General features: G+C 32.2%; 1 protein-coding gene across 2 annotated transcripts in view; it reads right to left on the reverse strand.

Moving 5' to 3' along the window:
• Positions 1–2213: 2213 nt before the first annotated feature.
• LOC126883489 (thioredoxin domain-containing protein 3 homolog) overlaps positions 2214–23924 on the reverse strand; it is a 69070-nt gene continuing 47359 nt past the window's right edge. For both annotated transcript variants that reach the window (XM_050649083.1, XM_050649082.1), the window contains 3 exons: positions 12636–12787; positions 4799–5038; positions 2214–2576 (listed from right to left, as the gene is read on the reverse strand). In XM_050649083.1, the coding sequence (XP_050505040.1) occupies positions 2255–2576; positions 4799–5038; positions 12636–12787 (714 nt within the window). In that variant the 3' untranslated portion in view covers positions 2214–2254. The remainder of the gene's footprint in view (positions 2577–4798; positions 5039–12635; positions 12788–23924) is intronic.

Raw genomic sequence — 23924 nt, forward strand, 5'->3', positions numbered from 1 at the left:
CCCTCTGTGGGGCAGTGGTAAGAGCGCCTACCTTTGAAACGAAAGGTCGGGAGTTCGAATCCTACCAGGGGCAGAAATTTTTCATTTATTATAAATTAATAAATGGAAAATAGTTTCTGTCCTTGTGGGATCGGTACTCACCGGAGGGACCGCAGACGTTCGGAAAAAATTAGCGTCTCTTTGCAAAGACAATGACGTCGACTTTGCAAAGTAACAAGACACTCAACACACACACACTACACATTACTCCCCTGACTTAGTGATATAAGTTATACAATTACGTGGCTAAAGGTTCTAGTTCTAAACCAAAGCCAGAATCAGAGAGAAAAAAAAAATTTGTTTTGATATTTGTGCTAAAATATTTGCATTAGAATTATCTTCAGTTTGATCCAAATTAGGAGCTATTGTATTTTGTAAAAAATTATGCACCATGAAACCTAAATTTATAGTTTGAACTTTACTAGGAGCTAAATATATGGTTATTAGTAGAACAGTAGTCCATACCAAACGGTATATTAAGTATCAATATAAGATTTATAAATAATACCTACAAAAACACAAATAAATTCATTAATACATGATCCCATTTTCATTTCAGCCTCCATTATGAGTAAGTAATTATGACATTTTAGATGTTTTACCAGCAGGTTTTACGTTTTTGCTCTTTGCGCAGAAATTGGCGCAGTTCTTGTACAAGAATCTGTGTCTGACTCAAATTCTTGTATCGTTTCTGATATCGTTTCTTGTATCTGTGTATGACACTATGCATTTTTTTGACATATTAGAAATGATACAAGAAAATGTATAGTGTCATACAGCCTTTAGTAAACAAATAAACATTTTCAATTTCTACGGAAAAAAAGATAATTACTTATTTCCCATAGTCCTGTCGCCAGGGGGGGTACAACGGCCTCCTTAATTCAGATGGACTTACCCAAGTTTTTTTTATATATTTTGACCCGCAGAATACGAATTTTTTGGGTAACAGTTGATCCGGATGTCGATAAGATTGTTATAGACAAAGAACTTGAGGAATTACATAACAGCGATTTTTCGCAAAACAAAACATCTTCTTGTATTTTTTGGGTCATTTTAAGCAAAAAATATTCCTACAAGTTTTTTCGTAGAATGCATAATTTTCGAGATAACCGCGGTTGAACTTTCAAAAAATCGAAAAATTGTAATTTTTGAACCCGAATAACTTTGATTAAAAAATAAAGTAGCAATTCTGCTTACCGCATTTGAAAGTGTAAGTCAAATTATATCGGTTTTGATTATTTTCATTGCTAGAAATTTATCATTTTATTGTTAAACAAAGCTACAAACACCTAGTATGTGAGTGATGTTTTCAATGATTTCTCATTTAAAATCGAACGAGTAGGTAGAGTAGCTACGAGTGCAAGCGAGGCAATTTCTAGGTAGCATACGTTAAAACGCATGTATTAGGCACGGGAAACACTATGTGTTTATAGATTAGTTTAACAATAAAAAAATTAATTTTTAGCAATGAAAATAATCAAAACCGATATAATTTGACTTAAACTTTCAAATGCGGTAAGCAAAATTGCTACTTTATTTTTTAATCAAAAGTTATTTGGGTTCAAAAATTGCAATTTTTCGATTTTTTGAAAGTTCAACCGCGGTTATCTCGAAAACTATGCATTCTACGAAAAAACTTGTAGAAATATTTGTTGCTTAAAATGACCCAAAAAATACAAAAAGATGTTTTGTTTTGCGAGAAATCGCTGTTATGTAATTCCTCAAGTTCTTTGTCTATAACAATCTTATCGACATCCGGATCAACTGTTACCCAAAAAATTCGTATTCTACGGGTCAAAATATATAAAAAAAACTTGGGTAAGTCCATCTGAATTAAGGAGGCCGTTGTACCCCCCCTGGCGACAGGACTACCATGACCATTCACTAAACCTACCCTTTTGTATAATACTTTTCATTGTTTCGTGGTAAACCTTACAATAGAAAGTTCAACGTCAAATGTTTACAAAATGTCTATCTAACTAAAAGTAGAAAAACCAATATATTGTTTTCTTATTTTCTGGGAATCTCTTTAATTGAATGAGATTCACTAATTCCTAAAAACACTTTCTACATATAATGCTTAATAGTATAATATACAGGGTGTTGCGATTTCTGTTGGTCGGTGATTTGATTTTTGTCTTAATATTTTCTATTTTATTTATAAAAAAATAAGGAACCTTATTAATATTTATTATTTTATTTTAAAATTTATATACTAAAAGTCAAACATATCAAAATCCAATTCCTCCTCCATTCCTTCCTCCCACATTTCTTCTTCCATTTCTTGTTCTTCATCTTCTTTTTCTTCAGTTTCCACTTTAGTTTCTTCTTCCACAACTTCTGCTTCCATTTCAATTTCTTCCATAAAGACTTGCTCTTCTTCTGTAAGCGATTCAGCATAATCATCGGGAAAGAATAATTGGCATTCTTTAGCGCCTTCTTGAGGATTCGGTGAAATATAGCTTGGGCCAATTTGAGCGAAAGCTAATACACATTCGCTTTTCTTTTTAGATACTTGGATAATCAACTTTTCTTGGCTAGAATGAAGAAAATGGTTTTTCTTTAATAGAATTTATAATTATACGTTAATTTTCTAGAATTGTATTTTTAGAACAACAATGATTTAAAGCATTTGAAATAAAGAATTCAAATATCCTTTAACCAAGACACAAAAAAATAGGAAAAAGATCACTGTAACGATACTGAACAACAGGATCACTGTAGCGATAAAACTACATAAAATTTAGTATAAATGAAATACTCATATCGGGGAGTGAACAAAAAATATTTACAAACTGGGACCAAAGAAAGGGTTGGCTCACTATTATAAAAGGTGACAAAGTACTTTATAAAAAATACAGAAACAGTTCCGTTTGAAGTTTACTATACTGTATAAAAAAAATTGGGAATTATATAGAGCATATTTTAGGTGAGTATATCATAGACCTTGGGCTCACGCTTAAAAAAATCATGATTTTCTGATGATATGATGATGATTAAATGTAATGCTTCCGACAACTGGAGTTAACTGTGAATATTTTTATCAACCAGTCTTGCAAAAATCAGCTGTGAGGGTACAAATTTTGATGACTCCATAAGTGCGCTAACCATCACAAAAAGTCATAAAATTTATACCCTCACAGCTGATTTTTACAGATTTTTGAAATTAACTGGTAATATATCGTCCGACAGGAATGATATATACATACCTACCATTAAACAAATAATGGAAAAAGCACACGAACATCAACATCAAATAGAAATATTATTTTTAGAAAGTCAAAGTTTCCAACTTCATAGAAATATTAAAAATATTGAAAATATTTAAAATATTCCTAAAAGATATTTAATTGAGAACTTATTGAATAACTTATTGGATAACATTTTTATTTTATTATTTATAGACTTTGAATAACCCCATGACTCAATAAAGAGAAAGGAAATAATGAAAGCCTTAAAATATAAAGGAGTAACTAAAAAACTAAGAAACCTAATAATAATGTCAAAATACAAATAAGTTAGTATTCTCACAAAAAAGGAGAAACAGAAGAATTAGAAATAAATAAAGGGGTGAGGCAAGGTGACTCACACCGTCAGCAACACTGCAGTAGATTTTGAGTAGGAAAGATCCACAAGGGAAACCTAAGAGCATCAGGTTACCAATTAATCGCTTATGCAGATGATATAGCGATAGTAACAAAAACAAGAAAAATTATGAAAAATTTATTAATGGAGATTGAAGAAGGGGAAAGAAGATGGGACTAAAAAATTAACGAAAAGAAAACAAAACTAACGTTACTTGGAAAAGCAGAACAAAACAGAGATAAGGATAGGAAATATAAAATTCGAAGAAGTACAAAACTTAAATAACTGTGCGTTATGATAAACAACAAAGGGGAAAGAAAACCGGAAATCGAAGAAAGAATCACTGCGACAAACCAGATATACCAAACAAATAGAAAACTACCAATTAGTAAAGTATTAACCAAACAAACAAAAATACATATTTAAAAAACAATAATAAGACCAATAACAATATATGCACCAGAAACGATGACTATAACCATAAAAGAAGAAGAGAAATTAAGGATAAATGAACGAAAGATAATGAGAACAATACTGGGTCCAGTGCGAATAGAAGAACAAGAGTAAAGAAGGATAACGAATAAAGAAATTTTACAAGAATTAAATGGAGAAGATGTAAAGAAAATAAAAGTAAAAAGAATCAAATGGCTGGCTCGTACTTATACGGAGACAAGGACCAGAATCAGTATCAACAGCTATGATATTATGGCAACCCGCGGAAAAAAGGATACGTGGTCGACCCAGATCAAAATGGTTAACTGAAGTTGAGGAGGACCTAAGCAGGGCAGGAATTACAAAATTGAAAGAGATGACAATAGACCGGAATAAATGGAGATGTATTAGTGAACAAATACAATGATAATGAGGCTGCTCCACCAACGTAAAATGATAACATTAAAATACATTAATGATGGCCAAAGAAAGCTTTAAATTACATAGCACAAGAAAGAAGAAGAAGGGGAAAGCCTTCAATTGCCTGGGAAGAAAATGTATGGCACATCATGAGAGATAGAGCCATCAAAGAAGACGAATGGATGGACAGAAAAAGATGGCGGTCGAAATACGAGAAGCGGCAGAGGCTGTAGGAACCTCGCTTATAGATATATAGAAAATACAAATTAACCAGAAATAGAAGGAGAAAAATCCTAATTTACTGCAATTATTAGTGTCTTACAATGTTCTTTTGTCTCTGTACGCTGGTTTTTCCAATCTTTGAACGCTTTTAGCAATCAATTCCGTGTCATGAGGATCTTCGTTTGAGAAAAAACCATAATGCATAATTTGGTCTGGCCACTGACTCATTACGTGGAGGGCGTCACGAATTTTTCTGGTATCGAATACAAGGGCCAAATGTTCGGGTTCAGGTTCCGGATCAGGAATTTCGTACGCTGAAGCCAGTTTAGGGAAAAACAACCTTCGAAAAAGATTTAAAATAATTTAATTAATGTTAAAGAATTACTACATTAAAATAAATAAATAAATAATATTAAGTGTCAATAAATCTGACACCGTGCACTGTTGAAAGAATTCCATAATTCCAGCGATGGCGTTATCTTAATATTTAACTATCCTTAACCCTCGTAAGGCGGTGGGGGTGCAGCTGCACCCCAGACCTCCTTTTTCTCAACTATATTTTTTAATAAATTTTTTTGATTTTTGTCCATTTTTTTATTCGCATTAAATTAAATTCTAAACGCACTCCACCCATTACAGCATTTAAAACTCTTTGCGGTTACGTGTTTTTTTTTGGAAAAATGACTGTAAGGCAGTGGTGTCATGGCAAAATTAGCAGTGTGGGAACGCAGTGCCGGAACGCACTGCTAATTTTTGTTTACAAAACCTAAATTCTCTATTATTTTTTTTTTCTTTTCTTAACCAGTGCGGGAACGGCGTTCCCACGCGTTCCCACACCATGACACCACTGCTGTAAGGTGCAAATGATGAAAATTTCATCCTGAATTAGACATTTCTGCTGTTCCACCTGGAACTAACAGAGCTATGGGACAATGTCGGTGTTATTTATGTCATAAAAAAAGACCGAAAATCCCGGCATAACTGTATTGTGTGTAAAAGTTTGTGTTGCTCTTGCTCACACTAAGAAAAATTTCATGTGTTTGTCTTGCAGAGATAATATTGTTTTTAAGAAGAAATGAGTACTTTCTTTGTAAAATTATGTTTCATAATATGAAAAACAAGTCCTAATATTATCTTTCAAATCAATTTCCCCAACGTTCAGATTGTAGCTTTCTGCAATCTTGAAAAAATATACACTTTCTTTAAATAAACTTTTTTATACCATGCCTAGATTTTGTGTCACATTGGAACTACTAAAATCTATTATCTATAACAAGAAATCGAACTTATTAGCCAGGGAGGTAGTGTCAAATTTGACCGGAGCATTTTAGCATGGCTGCTTTCTTTTTATTTAGTTAGGTATTCCAAAGCTTCTAAAGTGTCAGCTGGCCCAAAACCGGGGATTTTAGACAAGAAAAGGTAAAATATGAGACTTGATGGAAAAACGCTACAACTTATGTCAAATATTTATCTCCGTGACTCACAACTCTTAATAGCCTTGCTGACTTCTCTCCTAGCTTTCACTCAGGCAATCCGGGTTCAAATCCTGGCGTTGAATTTTTTTTGTTTTTAAAATTGACATTTTATTTTGAAAAATAATTATTTTTATAATAAGGGCGTTATTCAGCGGAATACTGGGTTTACTGTGTTTTGATTGATTTGCAAACTTTCGATAGCTATTTTCTATTGGATATATTGCGTTTGGAATTAATTGGCTGTAACCACTGGATATATTTCATGACAAAGCTATTTAGTATTAATTTAACTCAAACTCTAAAAAACAGGATTTATTACGTTTTGATTGATCGCTCCTCATACAGACAAATATCCATTTCTATTATAGAGAACAGGGAAATATTTAGATTGCTATCATAAAATGGGGGTTGATAATAGAAAAGTGAAAAATTAGGATTGTATGTATCTTTTGGTTCTACATCATATTACATTAAGAAAAAACAGTTTGTCCAAAAAATAAAAAAATGTCGGGAGGGGGTGGGGAAGGCAACCCCCTTTTTCACTTAGATTGGTCGTACTAACTCAGGAAGCTTCAGGGGTTCATTTACAACAACTTTGCTTATTAAGGTCAATCATAATATTAATGATCAAATGCATAGTTCTATTTCATAAGTTCTATGCATAATTATATAAGACATACATATTTTTTTATATTGTCTCGTATAAATAATACAAACGTGGTATTATAAAAATAATTATTTTTCAAAATAAAATGTCAATCTTAAAAACAAAAAAAATTTCAACTCCAGGATTTGAACCCGGATTGTCTGAGTGAAAGCTAGGAGGGAAGTCAGCAAGGCTATTAAGAGTTGTAAGTCACGTAGATAAATATTTGACATAAGTTGTAGCGTTTTTCCATCAAGCTTCATATTGTACCTTTTCTTGTCTAAAATCCCCGGTTTTGGGCCAGCTGACACATCATTTGTTAATAAGCTTTGGAATACCTAACTAAATAAAAAGAAAGCCGCCATGCTAAAATGCTCCGGTCAAATTTGACACTACCTCCCTGGCTATAACTGACCGAGTTATCAACATAGAGAAATAGGTGTTTTGAAGCGATTTCCTTGGGGCATTTTTATAATTAACTATTTTGATTGGGAAATAAGCCACAATTAAATTAAAAAAATAATTTTATTAAGGTTTCGACGCCCAAATCGGATGTCGTCAAAATATAAAATATTACTCAATATTGCGTATTTTGTATAATAGTAGTAATTTTATATTTTGTATTTTTTATAAGTAATATTTTGTATTTTGACAACGACATCCGATTTGGGCGACGAAACGTTAATATAATTATTTTTTAAATTTAATTGTGGCTTATTTTCCAGTTAAAATAGTTAATAGAGAAATAGTCCCCGTCATAACAATGTATTATATATTGTCACAATATTGTGCCTTCGTCTTTGATAATGTCACGAACTGCCGACACACTGTTGCCAAAGGTTCGCAGAACTTTCGAAAAATGGTGCGGCTATTAACTCTCGAGTTAATATTGATGACGCCTTAATGTAGTCTCTTAAAAACCTAAGTCAAAGCTCTATGTATGAATATACGGCAAAAGTACTGGTAAGATGCAGGAACTAAACTAAATGAATTCTCTCCTCATGTGAAGATCATCTTGAATAATCCATTAAATAGAAGCGTAATCATTAACAGATTGAGAATTGGACATGCTGCAATAACTCATAAATTGTTTATCAAAAAATATCATTTGCCAACCTGCAAAAACTGTTCTCTCCCATTGACGGTGAAGCATATTCTGACTGATTGCCAGTACTACGAAGAAAGAAGAAGAAAACATGTAATATCAGATGGCATCAAAACTACCCTGACTACAAACACCAAACTTACATACTAGATGTTTTAAAAGACTTATATTTATTATGGACCGACCGCGTCAGAAATGAAGAAGTTTTAAGGCGCCTGAATAGAGAACGTGAACTCACAGAAATTGTCAAGAAACGTAAAACATCTTATCTTGGACACATATTATTAGACACGACAGGTACCACTTCCTTCAACTTATTATAGAAAGGAAACTAGAAGGCAGACGTGGTCCGGGTAGACGACAAATGGCCTAGTTGGCCATCAAAGAATAGACAGGATTAAGTTTTAAAGTTTAATATGAAAAGACCAAAATAGAGAAGACTTTGCAGAAGTCATCGCAAACATTCGCTAAGAAGACGGCAACTAAAGAAGAAGAGAAAAAGAATATTTACATACGTTTATTTCCTATAAACAACTATAGTTCTTAAGATTGAAATCAATCGAGAAATTAAAAAAAAGGCTATGTAGACTATAGACTATAACCAATAGATCTTGTATGAAGACATCAAAAGAACAACGGGAGAAATAAATTTAAACGAACAAGAGGGCAATTATAGTAAGTATATATTATTGGGGGGCAGATATTGGATTTTTTCCTGAATACATTTCCTGGGGCAGATATTGGATCTGATCATCAACCACTTGTAGCAGCCAGATATTAAACTAAGGTTAAAACGAATTCAGCGACAAAAACCAAAAACCAATGTACTTAACTTTGACGATATAAACATAAAACATAACATTAAAAAATAATTTAACAATAGAATAAAAAACATCGGAGAACAACTAGAAGATCCAGAAGAACTATGGAGTGTATTTAAAAACCAAGTTAACGAAATCTTCACAAACAATGATCATAGAAAAAACTTAATCAACAAAAATAAATGGATGACGGACGACATCTTGAAATTGTCGACGTCGACTGATAAAATCTAATGAAACAGATGTGATATCTAAACACGACTTATTTAATGTGCCCAAAAAACTAAAAGAAATAAGTAATACCTATATTTAAAAAACGAGTTCCCCTGTACTTGTTGACTATAATAACAAAATTATTGTAAATGAGCACGAAATAAGAAAAGAATGGCAGCTGTATATATCAGAGTTGTTTAAAGATGACAGGAATAATATTGCCGAATTCTACCAAAACTGTACTGACGGCCCAGAAATTATGAAATGCGAGGTAGAACACGCTATAAATAATGCTAAAATTAGAAAAGCTTGTGGTCCAGATGATACACCAACTGAGTTGCTGAAACTAATAGATAATAATAACATAAACGTAGTATTAAGACTTTTTAATTCAATATATAACACTGGAATGATTCCCACAGATTGGCTCAAATCCATCTTTGTCGCAATACCTAAAAAACACAATGCGAGAAAATGCTCAGAATATCGATTAATTAGCCACACTCTTAAAATTTTCCTACGAATACTTCACAACAGAATTAGACGCAAATGCGAAGATCTCGAAGATACCCAATTTGGTTTTAGAAATGCAATGGGAACCAGGGAGGCACTTTTTGCGCTTAACATCCTATTACAAAAATGACGTGACCAAAGAAAATATGTATTTGCATGTTTCGTGGACTTCAAAAGGCATTCGATAAAGTACAGCATGTAAAATTAATGCAAATACTGAAAAACATCGGAATAGATGACCAGGATATTCGTGTCATTAAAAATTTGTAGTGGAATCAAACTGCTATCGTAAAAATTGCAGATAACTACACCGATGAAATCTCCATACAACGAGGAGTCAGACAACCCTAACAACACAAAACATTCCAGGAATGTACTATCAAAGTTCTATTAATGTTTGAATGTACTGGACATTCAAGGAACATTAAGTGAATATCTGATTAAGTTATTCGTGGAATGTTACCACAAGACATTCTATGAACATACTACCAATGTCCTATATTTTAAGAGAGGCCATTTACTATTCAATTTGCATTCATTTTCAAATTTGCTGCGCGTTTATATGTATTTAGGCAATCCAAACCACGTGACTTCTGGTTCTGGTTGGCATGGCATACAGGTTACAGAGGTTATGTTTGTAATATCATTTCATTTCATCATTTCACTGTTTATCGTCATATTTTGGATTCATTTGGATTTCGTTTGCTGTATTTTGTGTTTGTGAACTTTATAAACTTTACCACACTGCAAAGTGATTATTTAAGGAAATTATTTCTCTGATATTTATCAATATTGATGAATTTTGCAAGCAATAACATTATTTATTTTATTGTTTTAGATATTTATTGAAGCTGAAAATAATTGGGGATTTAGATCCATATACAATTCAGTCAGAATTGGATTTTACCATAAAGTGCATTCCACCAAATTACTATTATAGATATTATAGATGAAAGCATACAAAAGCCTTCAGGAACATAAATATTTTACAGCTGGATTTGTTTTTAAAGTTAGAGTAAAGTTGGAAGTCACAAGCAACAACTTCGTAAGTACCTACAAGAATATTGAGGAAATCCAGCTCCTGGATACTACTGGGCAAACTAGAAGATTGAAGAGGACAAAGCCTTTTGAACTAGTTTGAGTGATAGTGAAAAGCAGAGCATAATGCTTGTGTGCATGTGTATGTTAGAATAGTGCGGTTAGAAAAGCAGAGCATATTGCTTGTGTGCCTGTTAGATTAGATAAGAGACGCTATGGGTAAGCTCTTCATTTTAAGAAACAGTAGTAATTTAGGTTAAATTAAAATTTCTCATTGGTCAGAGTTATGACCAGATTGTAATTCTAATGAAAAATTCAATACAATGAATCGTCATCGTAGTGATGATTACGGAAAAAAATATATGACAAGATTTTGTGCAATAAAAATGTTTATATTTATCAAGGATGTATTATTTGGTATGGCTACATATACAGTCGGAAAAATGAAAGAATACTCATGAATGAATATAAAACACGCTGTATTTTCCTGTCACCGTGTCACAAAGAAAATTGTCCAGTGCAAGTAACAATAATTATTACATGTACTTGTACTGGCACCAGTTTTTTGTGTGACACGGTGACAGGAAAATACAGCGTGTTTTATATGTTCGTTCATGGGTATTCTTTCATTTTTCCTACTGTACTTCTGGTATATCGTCGGTGATGTGACAATACCTCCTATCTGCTTTTTCATGAATTTTGTAGGAGATGAAAAACTTGTTTGGGCCATCTCGTGTTTTCATATATTTTTTGATTTGTTTTGTAGTAAATTCAACTATCTATTTACTACAAAACAAGTCAAAACTTACGTATGAAAACAGGAGGTGACTGTAAAAAATGTTTTTCGTCTCCTGCAAAACTCATGAAAAAACATATAGGGGGTATGTCACATCACTGACGATATATTTCAGAGAATGTCTAAAAAATTTACTTTGAATGTCCTAAGAAGATTCATGGAATGTTTCAACAAGACATTCAGTCTAAACAATATACTGTGAATGTTCAAAGAACATTCGTAGACATTCATGGAATGTTCCAACAAGATATTCAAGGAATGTTTAAAATGCTGACACAGCACTTTCCTGGGACTTTCCAGGGACGTTCGTGTGCTTTTGGGAACATTCCAGGAATGTTTTCAATGTCCTGTGTGTACCTTCTAGGAACATTCCTGGAATGTTTTGTGTTATTAGGGAAGGGTGCATTTTGTCGTCAACATTGTTCAATATTTACTCGGACCAGCTATTCAAAAGGGCACTTGAGAGACAGTCATATGGAATAAAAAATCAACGGCGAACTACTTAATGTGATTAGATATGCATACGATACAGTAATTCTGTCAGATAATATTGAAGGTCTCCAAATTCTGCTTGATCGAATTCACGAGGTAGGAGAGGAAATGGGCATTAAAATAAACTCAAACAAAACCAAATTTTTAGTGTTTAGTCGTGATTGACATCCCGATGCAAAGCTTCAATTAAACGGAGTCCAAGTTGAGAAAGTTCACAAAATGACATATTTGGGAAATGTGATAACGGACCAACTAGACCCAGACATAGAAGTAAAACGTAGAATAGCAATGACGAAAACTACTTTTATGAAAATGAAGTCATTTCTTTGCAATAATCATCTCAGTTTAGAACTAAGACAAAGAATGGTTAAGTGCTATGTTTGGTCCGTACTTTTGTATAGTGCAGAAGTGTGGACGCTAAAAGTATCGATCATGAACAAAATTGAAGTATTGGAAATGTGGATACATAGACGAATGCTGAAGATACCTTGGACAACAAGAAAAACTAATGAAGAAGTACTAATGAGGGTCAACAAATATAGAGAACTACTAAAGACTGTTAAACATCGAAAAATGTCTTATCTGGGAGATATAGTGAGGGGAAGTCGATATAAAATACTACAACTGATCCTTAAAGGCAAAATCGAAGGCCGTAGAGGTGTAGGAAGAAAACTAGTTGCTTGGTTAAAAATACATTCGAGAACGGACTCAGATACCAAATGCTGGACAATTATTCCATATTGCAGAAGACCGAGAAGCCTTCGCAATGGTGATCGCCAACGTCGGAAAATTCTGATATGACACGTGAAGAAGAAGAATATATTATTGAAAATGTAACCTTAAAATTGTGGCTTTGACGCATGCTACAGATGGGGCCCATATACCAGTCAGTGTAATATGTTCACCACTTTCTTCATCTACGGCTTCACTAAGCATTTTTCTATATGGACAGTCCTCAGAACCAGGAGGTTTCATTGTTGGCCCGTAAACCTAAAGATATTTGTTTTTACAGTAATAATTAAATTGTTAAAATAATTTGAAATACGGGAGATAATTAAAAAGGCATGACAATGATTAGAGCTAGGAACATATGCCCTAAAATATGCATGCAAATATGCACAAAAAACCGTTGAAATGTGCACTAAAATGTGCTTTTATGCATTTTGCATATTAATAAAAAACGCAGTAATCCTTGTTTTGAAGGTATTTAATTATTTATTTTGTGCCAATGGCCCTAGCACTCGAGGCTCGAAATAAAAAAATATTTATTTTTTGTCAAAGTTACAAAAAATATTTATTGAAATTTCAATTACCTACATCATTATATTTATTTATTCTTTATATTTATCACCATCATTCTTTATGATATTATTATTACAACTAAAATTATACATTATTAAACGTTTTCCTAAATTTTCTACTGAAAAACTGAGCCGTCTATCTGATAATAATTGTTTATACACAGAAAAACTTCTTTCTACTTCACATAAAGTTAAAGAAGCAAACTTAAAATATTGTATAATTGTGGGTTCTACCTATACCTATAACATTAAATTATCTTCATATTTCCCCCTCGTAATAATATTATTTATTTAAATTATTTCTTGATATCCCTAATTTTTCTTTAACACCGCACCGTGCAGATTTTTTGATAGACTTAAATGGTTTCCCCAAGATATTTAATTTTTTCATTTAATGAATTGATAATTTCAATACTTTGGTTTAATAAAATGTTTCGCTTTTCTAATTTAGTAATAATTGGTTCAGCAAATATTTACAAAATTGGTTTGGATATGTATCAAATTACTTTTTAATAACGGTTTTTTGAAAACATCCACACATTTTTTATAGCACCTGAGTTATCTACATCGAAACTAAAAATGACGTCTCTATTTCCCTCAAAATTATCGGTTATGAAATTTACAAAACTTAACCATGTTCCCTATCTAGTTATCACAGGCTCAGGGGGTAAAGACACATTTGGTAAACGATCTTTATACACCTCTACTCGCAGAAGGGCTTAAAAATATTTTTTTATATTTGATACAAGGGTATTGATCATTGGAAATTCTGTCCTTTCAGTTTTTGCTACGCTTTAAAGTGTGTGCTAAACAAGTAGCAAATTTGAAAAAAATATTTTTAAATGTTGTCTATCTTTGTTCATTTGGCGCAGCATCACTTAATAGTACAGTGGAACCTCGACAACTCGGATTAATCGGGACCGCGGCCGATCCGGGTTATCAAAAATCCGGGTTAGCCGGAGAATATGGTAAAAATTAATAAAATACGGTATACTTACAGATAAACTCCGTCAGAATTGAAATAACATGAAATATATATAATTATGCACAGTACCTACACATCTAAATTACCAAAAACACGCAAAAACAAACGTAAGCAAACGGAAGCGAACAATATACAAGACTGTACTACACACAATACAGTCACAATCGATGTGGTGTTATTTAAGAACAGTGAAAACTAAAGACCATTGTTTGAAAAAGAATTTTGTCAACAAAGTCTTTTTAAACAATGCTGTTTGAAATATATAAAGGAATACTACAGACAGGTGTCTGTTGTGTCTGCCGGCACGGCGTGTGCCATGAGTCATTTTTACTATCGTATAGTTCAAATTACACAAATACACATTATCAGTAGTAATTGCACAAGAGCTCTAAAATTATTGAATTTTTCCCGAGTGACACTTTGACAGTTTTAATTTCACGAGCCGACGGCGAGTGAAATTATGTCAAAGTGTCACGAGGGTAAACATTCTATATTAATTTTAGAGTTCGAGTGCAATTTGTTGCGATTATTTCATGAATAAAACTGTTCAAAACAAAAATTTTATTGTAATTTATTTATGTAAGTACAAATTAGTACAATTAAACACAAGTTTTTTATAAATATTTGACGATTGAAAGTCATCACTTTTATAATTTTTAAAACATTAATTGTCATTAACGTCACTGAATGTATTTTTTCGTAGCAACGAAGGGCATCTGACGTAATATACTTAACGACGGGCAATTATCAAAAATTATCAATTTAATTCAGATTTCTGTAGCTTTCTATTGGTCAGAATCTCCTATGAATGAGATAATCTCTCAAATATTATATTACATACATTTTTATTGCTGAAATGTTTATCTGATAATGAACTATGTATTTTGATAGGAAATAAGCCACAATTAAATTGAAAAATAATTAAATGTCAAAATACAAAATACTGAAAATCAAAATGTTTTTCTGATGAAAATCGGTCCGGGTTAGCAGGACTTCCGGGTTATCGGGAGCCGACTTATCGGGGTTCCACTGTAATAAAATTTTTTCACTAACAAAATGTGACTGCATGTTTGAGACGAGTCCCATTCTTCTCTTTTATTCGTCGTATCCTTGCCGTATAAATTGTAAAAGGCAGAGATTAAAGATGTAACCAGAAAGTGGTTCCACGACAAATTTCAGATTTATTGTTTAGATCCGGGACTTCTCATTTTTCTTTAAATTTTTTTCTGTTGATATCGTTTGAGGTAAAAAAAGTCTGAAAATATGCAATTTTAATAATTGCATATGCACTTAAAAATTTATCCAAAATGTGCAAATATGCACTTAATATGCATTTTGAATATTTCCCGAGCTCTAACAATGATACATAATATCGTCAATATCTTCTTGTTTAAGTGCCGTCTCCCAATCAGAAGTTGGATAGCATCATGACTATCTTCACTCTATCTACTGCTGCTCTAAAGAGTTCTGTAGAACTGCATTTAAAACAGTCTTAAATTCTTCAACCATGACGTTCTCCTCTTTCTTATACCCATTCCTTCTTTTATCTTTAAAAAATAGTTGAAAGACTGATAAGTTTGTACACACTTGAATGAATAGAGGAAATAAAAAATGTAGTATATCAAAGTGTGTAAATAATTTATTTCTTTAGCTGAGCGCTTTCGACATAAACGTCATCATCGGAGCTAATGGTCAATTGTTAAAAAAGTACCGCTACAAAATTGAGGTGTTAACATTTGCATCTTGTGAAAATAAATTTTGGTTGGATATGCTATGTCCTCCGTACAACCCCAAACAGCAAAAACAGAAAAACGGCCACATTACACGTTACACAAACACAAAAAGAATTTTTTCATGGTATAGGTATCACCCATCCATTGTTGGCCTAGTAGAAACAGTAGGTCAGTCAGCTGCTTCTACTAGGCCAACAATGGATGGGTGATACCTATACCATGAAAAAATTCTTTTTGTGTTTGTGTAACGTGTAATGTGGCCGTTTTTCTGTTTTTGCTGTTTGGGGTTGTACGGAGGACATAGCATATCCAACCAAAATTTATTTTCACAAGATGCAAATGTTAACACCTCAATTTTGTAGCGGTACTTTTTTAACAATTGACCATTAGCTCCGATGATGACGTTTATGTCGAAAGCGCTCAGCTAAAGAAATAAATTATTTACACACTTTGATATACTACATTTTTTATTTCCTCTATTCTTTTATCTTTGCCTGTATTATTAGTCTTAATGTTTCATATCGCTGTCCCCTCATTACTACGTGTACCAGATATTGTAACTTTCTTATTTTTATTGTATTTATTATTTCGAATTCTTTGCTAAGTCTCGCACTACTTCCGTGTAAGTTTTCTTCTGTGTCCATGCTATTCTAAGCATCTTTCTGTAACACCATATTTCAAAGGACTGTAGCTTATTCTGTGTTCTTCCTTCAATGTCCAGCTTTCAAGTCCATATTGCGTACTGAAAACACGTACCTAGTATCGCAGAGTTCTTACTCTCAGTTCTAATCTAAGGTCTTTGTTGCAGAGAATGGTTTTAATTTTTACAAACGCATTTCTTGCAATTTCGATCCTGGCCCCTATTTCTGTTGTTTGATCATTATTGTCTGAAATCCAGGTTCCTAGGTATTTGTATTTATCAACCCTTTCTGTCGATACATTTCCGAAATGTATGCTTGTTTTCATTTGTTTCCGTTGTTTTCTTTTTGTTTTCTTTGTTGTTATTATCATGTATTTGGTGTTTCTTATATTCGTTTTTGGTCAATATTCTTCACAGAAACTGTTTGTTTTGTTTAGTAGTAATTATTGAAGCTGTTCAGCAGAGCTTGCTATATGTCTAGAAAAATAAGGTAGAATACATATAGGCCTGGATCCCGCGTACCAAAAAAAGTTTTTTAATAGCAAGCAGAAAATTTTTTAATAGCTTAACAGTGTCTAGTCGGACAAACTTTGATGTATGGGAACACTGGGACAGGTAAAGTTTTAATTGTGGAACAGGTTACAGGTTTCGAACGTGAGACTACGAAATCGTCCCATGTATTTTGTCGGACAGAACATCCAATTGATTTGTTACCCTTTTATTAAACTCTCATGCAAAAATCAGACTGCTATTTACCACCAACATAATTCCCGTCATTTAATATGTTCTAACTGTCGGACTTATTAAAATGTCCAACATATTTAGCGGACAAACATTTTTTCATATTATAAATACACTTGCGAGCAAAAAAATCGGGTCACTCGATGAATTATACACGTTAGATGTCTCGAATTTACTAAACCTGTTGTCCGATTTGAGTGATTTTTTTAGTATGTTATAGCCTTATTTTCTTTTTGTGTGAATTTGATGGCCTTGGGCGAGCCAATTAGCCAGACATTTTATTATTTTAAAAACAAACAAATTTGATTTTTCAATCAGAGGAATTTTTTCTGTATTTCTAACTCTAAATACATAACAAAATAACATTATTATCTACAATTATTATCTAAATAATACTCTGTTTTGGTTGTTCATTTTTTTTTTTGTATTTTTTGTTGTATTTTTTTGTATTGTTAATTTGTTTTTTTTATTATTTTTTTTATTTCTTTTATTGTTATTTTTTATAAATTGTTTTTTTACTACGCTAAGACGTAAACCCGATTCAACCTCGCGGAGGTTTACATCTTCTTAGTTTTTTTTCTTTTTTTTTGCTTTTTTTGCTTTTTCTGTTTTTTTTGCTTTTCTTTTTCTCTTTTTTTGTTCTTTTCTTTTTTCAACTATAATATACAATAATTACTTAAATCTACAGAGTTAAAAAAAATAACAACAAAACAAACATGTTTGTTTTGTTTTAACAAACATGCCTGCTTTGTTTTAACAAAATTTCTTAAATACAGGGTAAATTTTATTGCTACAATCTATATTTACAGTTTTTGATATGTTCGTAAATTGATTTTAATATATTAATATCTTCAGAAAATATCAAATTGTTCAGGTAGACGGGAAGTGGAATTTTTAATATATTAAGATTATCATAAAATTTGTTTATATTTACTGATTGATGTGAACATTCGAGGAGAATATGTAGTAGATCACCTTCTTTTCCACACTCACAGTTAGGTGACTCTGTGAGACCCAAACTGTACATATGAAGGGGGGTAAGAGCATGATTACATCTCAATCTATTTATAACTCTTATGAAATGGCGATTTGATGCAGAATTAAACCATCTTTTAATGAGAATTTCAGGCTGCATTTGTTTGTAATTACTACCAGTTCTCGTGTTTATAGCCTTATTATTTAAGAATATCAATGTATTAATATTGTTGCTACCCAGGTAAATGCCATTCTATATCAGGTGTAATAGTCATACCGTGTTTCTTCCTTAAAGTTCGGAAAACTCTGTGGAATATTACAGCATACATAAAATATTAAAATTAAAACTCAATTGTAGCGTTAGGCTTTCTTAATATTTTATTTTATGATTCATTTGCTTTTGTTGGATAATAAAACAGGTACTTTAACAACTAGCCATGCTAGTTGGGTTCATCCATACAGGGTTTTTCTAAATAAGTGCGACACACTTTAAGGGGTAATTCTGCATGAAAAAATAATGATCCTTTGCTTTATAAACATACGTCCGCAAATGATTCGTTTCCGAGATACGGGATGTTGATTTTTTTCTTACAAACACGATTTATTTGTTGCTCCAAAACCGGTTGGGATATGCAAATAAAATTTGGTAGATTTTAAGAGGTCGTTATTGCACATTTTTTGACATACGAATTAAAATTTTATATTCACCATTGGCTTGCATACAGGTATAAACATTTTAGATACATCCCGTATGCACGCTAATGGTGAATATAAAATTCTTAGTTGTATGTCAAAAAATGCGCAATAACTACCTCTTAAAACTTACCAAATATCATTTGCATATCTCAACCTGTTTTAGAGCAACAAATAAATCGTCAGTTTGTAAAAACAAATTCAGCATCCCGTTTCTCAGAAACGAAGCATTTGCGGACATATGTTTATAAAGCAAACCGTCATTATTTTTGAAGTTACACTCTTTAGGCACAAAGGTGAATTTCTACATTCCCTGGCGCATGCGCACACCGACAGTATGGTATTAGTCGCTACATCTTTTAAGTTATGTAGCACAAATAAGGTGTGCGTGAAAATAATATATTATTAGTGTTTTTAGTAAATATATTTATTATCATTTTTATGTCTGTGGATTTGCCTTTCTCCTAATAAGTATTATTGAAAATGTTTATTTTCAATTATTAATGTATCTGTCACCGTGATTGTAATTATGTCCGAGAAATGATCGACTGAATACAAAAGCGGTGATGGTAGCTGATCGGTAGAGCATTCGCCTAGGGATCGAGAGGTCCCCTGTTCAAATCCCGGACAAAGTCATATCCTTTCTTTGGTATTCTTTTGGCGTTATTACTAAAATTAGTGTAATGTTTAAATAAAATACAAAAAAACTGTTTAAAGTAGATAGATATATTGAATAATAACTTCTTACGTGCGTACAATGTACACACACACATTCTTTTTCATGCAGAATTACCCCTTAAAGTTTGTCGCACTTATTTAGAAACACCCTGTATTGATGAAGAACATGGCTAGTTGTTAAAGTACCTAACTTTTTATTATCGCAAATGAATAAAAAAAGAAAATGTTAAGAAAACCTAAGGCTACAATTGAGTTTTAATTTCAGTATTTTATCTATGCTATGATACTCCACAGAGTGTTCCGAACTTTAAGGAAAAAACACAGTATGATTTTTACACCCGGTATAAAATGACATTTATCTGTCTAGCAACAATATTATTACATTGATATTCTTAAATAATAAGGCTATAACATACTAAAAAAATCACTCAAATCGGACAACAGGTTTAGTAAATTCGAGATATCTAACGTGTATAATGCATCGAGTGACCCGATTTTTTTGCTCGCGAGTGTATATAGTTTGCTATTGAATAAACTTAATAACAACCTGCTAGTTTTCACAATCACAAACATGTCAGGATGACACCTTCCAAAATTAAAATCACGTCCAATAATTAAAACTTCCTCTGTTACAGTGTTCCCATACATCCATCCTTGTTCACATACAAGTTTGTCCCACTAGACAACGTTAAGCTATTAACAAATTTTCCGGTTGCTATTTAATAAACTTTTTTTGGTAAGCGTGATCCAGGCCTAATAGAAAAATAGAAAATATAGTTAAATAATCATAAAGAAGTAAAAAACTTCATTTGTACAATGGTATAAAAAGTTTATTAAAAACTATTAAAAGTTATCCAAAAGGATCTGCAAAACGTTTTCGATCTAGATCAGATCATCTTCAGTGCCTAGAACGAAGTATTTCCACGTTAGAATGAATGCAAAAGGTTAAAATTGTGACTAGTTGAAGAAAAAATGTGGTAATACTCACGTTCTGCCTAGTACATGGAACTAGCAACTTTATCAAAATGGTAACATCGAGAAATATGGTTTACATGATAATTCTATAATATTTATAGCGACACCAAGTCGATGTTAAAGGATTAATTTATGTGTTAGGAGTGCTCAAAGGGCAACATGGTTCCCTGCTCGATAAAAAATCGTGGTTCTTGCCATTTCAATGGACACAGACCAACAAAGGTGAAGGAGATGACAATCCAATTATTAGACAGAAGTGACATGACAAGACAAGCAGTCAATTTTTGGTTATGAATATAAAATAGTGTTTTTACACTTAAAAAGTAAGAATATAATGAAAAATCGAAAAAGCTACTCTCTGTTACAGAAATAATTGTTGTTACTGTTAAATTGATAAAAATATTACTCATAGTAGAGTCAGTGACGTCACTGGTGACAGTTCTGAAAGAAGACGAAAATAAAAAGTGAAAGAAAATTAATTCAATGTGAACAACTTGAAAGATCTATAAAGGTAAGGTACATAGTAATGTTTTAATGACCGTCAGCTTTACAGAAGATGAGATGAAATTACTAAACTGTGGTCTCAAATATTCCGTTCCAAAAGATTTATCTTTACATGATCTAGAGAATTTATCCATTGAGACTGATATAGTAATCCAAAATCTAATATTATCTCTTTCCCAAAGAACGTCAATTAGAAATTCCTATTACCGTTATATTAATAAATTTAAAAATAAGATTTCTACATCTTCCAATTCTTCAGCATCTATTAACTCTTCTTTTCCTCACAATATTTCTTTCAAACAAGCACAACTTCATCTGAAGACTCTTAAATCAATTAAACTCAAAATCAATAGTCACAATTTAGTCTTTTTTAAGGCTGACAAAGGTAATTGTTTAGTCATTCTAGACCGTGATTCATACAACAATAAAGTTTCATCTTTTTTAGATGACAATAACTTCACTCTCTTACCATCTGATCCTACTAAAAAATTCATAACCAAATTAAAAGATAATATTAAAAACCACTCAGATTTCTTATCTAACCATGAAGCTCCTTACAGCAAACTCCCTGGTAACCCTTTTATCCCAAGACTATATGGTTTGCCTAAGATACATAAAGTTGGAATTCCCATTCGTCCCGTCGTCAGTTTCATCAATACTCCAGTGTCTATTTTATCTAAATTCATACTTACTACCTTAAAAAACTTAATCAATTTCACTCCCCAGTTTACTGTATTAAATTCATGCCAATTAGTTCATAAACTTCAACTCATTAATCTTAATCCGGACATTACTATGCTTTCTTTTGACGTTAGCAACTTATTCACTTCAGTGCCTAAAATTGAAACTTTAAGTCTGGTAAAAACACTCTTAGTCAACAAGTCTATTCAACCCAATGTCATTTCTTCGATATTAGATATCCTTGAACTATGTCTATCTCAAGATTTCTTTCAATTTAACAACAAATTTTACAAACAACCCGATGGTCTAGCTATGGGCAGTTGCTTGTCCCCGTTCCTAGCTAATGTCTTTATGGATCATTTAGAGTCCAATCACATCATGAAAAATCCAAAAATTTTATACTGGTCCGTTATGTAGACGATTGTTTACTTCTAATTTCTGGTGATCAGACCTCAGCTCAACAATTACTTCTTAAAATTAATCAAATCCACCCTAATATCAAATTCACCATGGAACTAGAATCTTCTCAGGCCATTAATTTTCTTGATTTATCTATCACCAGACTTAATGACCAATTCAACTTTGGTATCTTTCGTAAACCGACCCAAACTGACCATGTCATTCATTTCTCTTCCAATCATCCACTACCACACAAATTAGCTGCATTTAGAAGTTTCATACATAGACTTTTTTCCATAAATGACTCTTTCAATACAGAACTCAACATCATAAAACAAATAGCTGTCATGGTTATGATCCCAATATAATAGACAAACTCATCCGTAAACGAGAATCTAGATTACTACATAACTCTGCTTATCGTCAGGCTTCCTCTTCTTCCCCAATTTATAGGTCACTACCATTTCACAACCCCACTTTATCTGAAAAGATTAAACGCATTATATCCAACTCTTCTGATAACATACATATTTCTTTTAAAGTTGGAAATACTCTTAATGATTTTTTCAAAAATACCAAAGACACAGTACACTATATGGACCGTAGTGGAGTTTACAGATTGACTTGTTCCGATTGCGATGCTTCTTATATAGGTAGGACTTATAGATCACTTTCAACCAGATCTGCCGAAGATTCCAAAAGAGATAATAAATCAGCTTTCTCCCATCACCTTAAAGTTAATAAACACCATCTTACCGTCCCTGATGGTGTCAAATTAATTCATAACATCCAGTATAAGAACTCTTTACGGTTGGATTTGTATGAGCACCTTGAGATTTCTAGAGACATGAGGACTAGCCCCAATTGCGTTAACCGCCAAACTACTTTAAATCGACCTTTTACTCCTATCCACCGACAATTATTTCCCTAACAATAATTTTGATATATTTTATAATTCCCCATTCCTTTCTTTATTTTCCTTTTCTTTTAATCATTTTCTTTACTGTGTTTCCTCTTTCCTTTCACCCCACTAGCATCTAACATTTATTATTTCCTTACTAATCACCCATTAACACTTTTTCAATATGCCCTTGGTTTCTTTCTCCTTACCCTCTTTAACTATACCTTCCTTAACACAGCCTAACTTTTTTCATTTCCAATTTTTCCTTCATATATTTTCCCAAACACAAAGTTATTGCCATCCCTAATACAGTTTACCTTCTTTCCTTTCCAACCTCCTTTATTAAAAATTTTTTACCAACCACAAAGTTATATTGCCATGCCTCGTGTCTCTGTCTTTTCGGTTCCCCTTGCACTTCTTGCTCTAGTTATTCTTTTCTTTTTCAACACTATTCATTAACTTCCTTCGACAATATTTCAATCTGTTACTCCGTTACTACCTATACAATTTCAAATTTTCAGTTTATCAATTTAGTGAATCAGTTCATCTAGAATTTTTACTTCATATCGAAAATAATCCCAACATTCAGCCTGGATTACATAACTTTCATTCAAATGTACACTTTTAAATCCGTAAATCTTTTACAGTATTTTATATTTCATACATTTCAATCTGTTTATTCCATTACCTTCTATAAATTTCAAATTATCAGTTCACTAATTCAGATAATAAATTTAAATTAAAATATTTTTTCAATTTGCAACAACGATCACAACTACAATAATAGGCAACCAACAATACTCTTTCTATTTTTACATCATTACTCTTTTACTTTTAAAGCATTACTATGTACCTTACCTTTATAGGTCTTTCAAGTTGTTTTGTTCACATTGAATTAATTTTCTTTTACTTTCATTTCAA

Source organism: Diabrotica virgifera, chromosome 4 (assembly GCF_917563875.1).
Source record: "Diabrotica virgifera virgifera chromosome 4, PGI_DIABVI_V3a".
NCBI classification, from domain to species: domain Eukaryota; kingdom Metazoa; phylum Arthropoda; class Insecta; order Coleoptera; family Chrysomelidae; genus Diabrotica; species Diabrotica virgifera.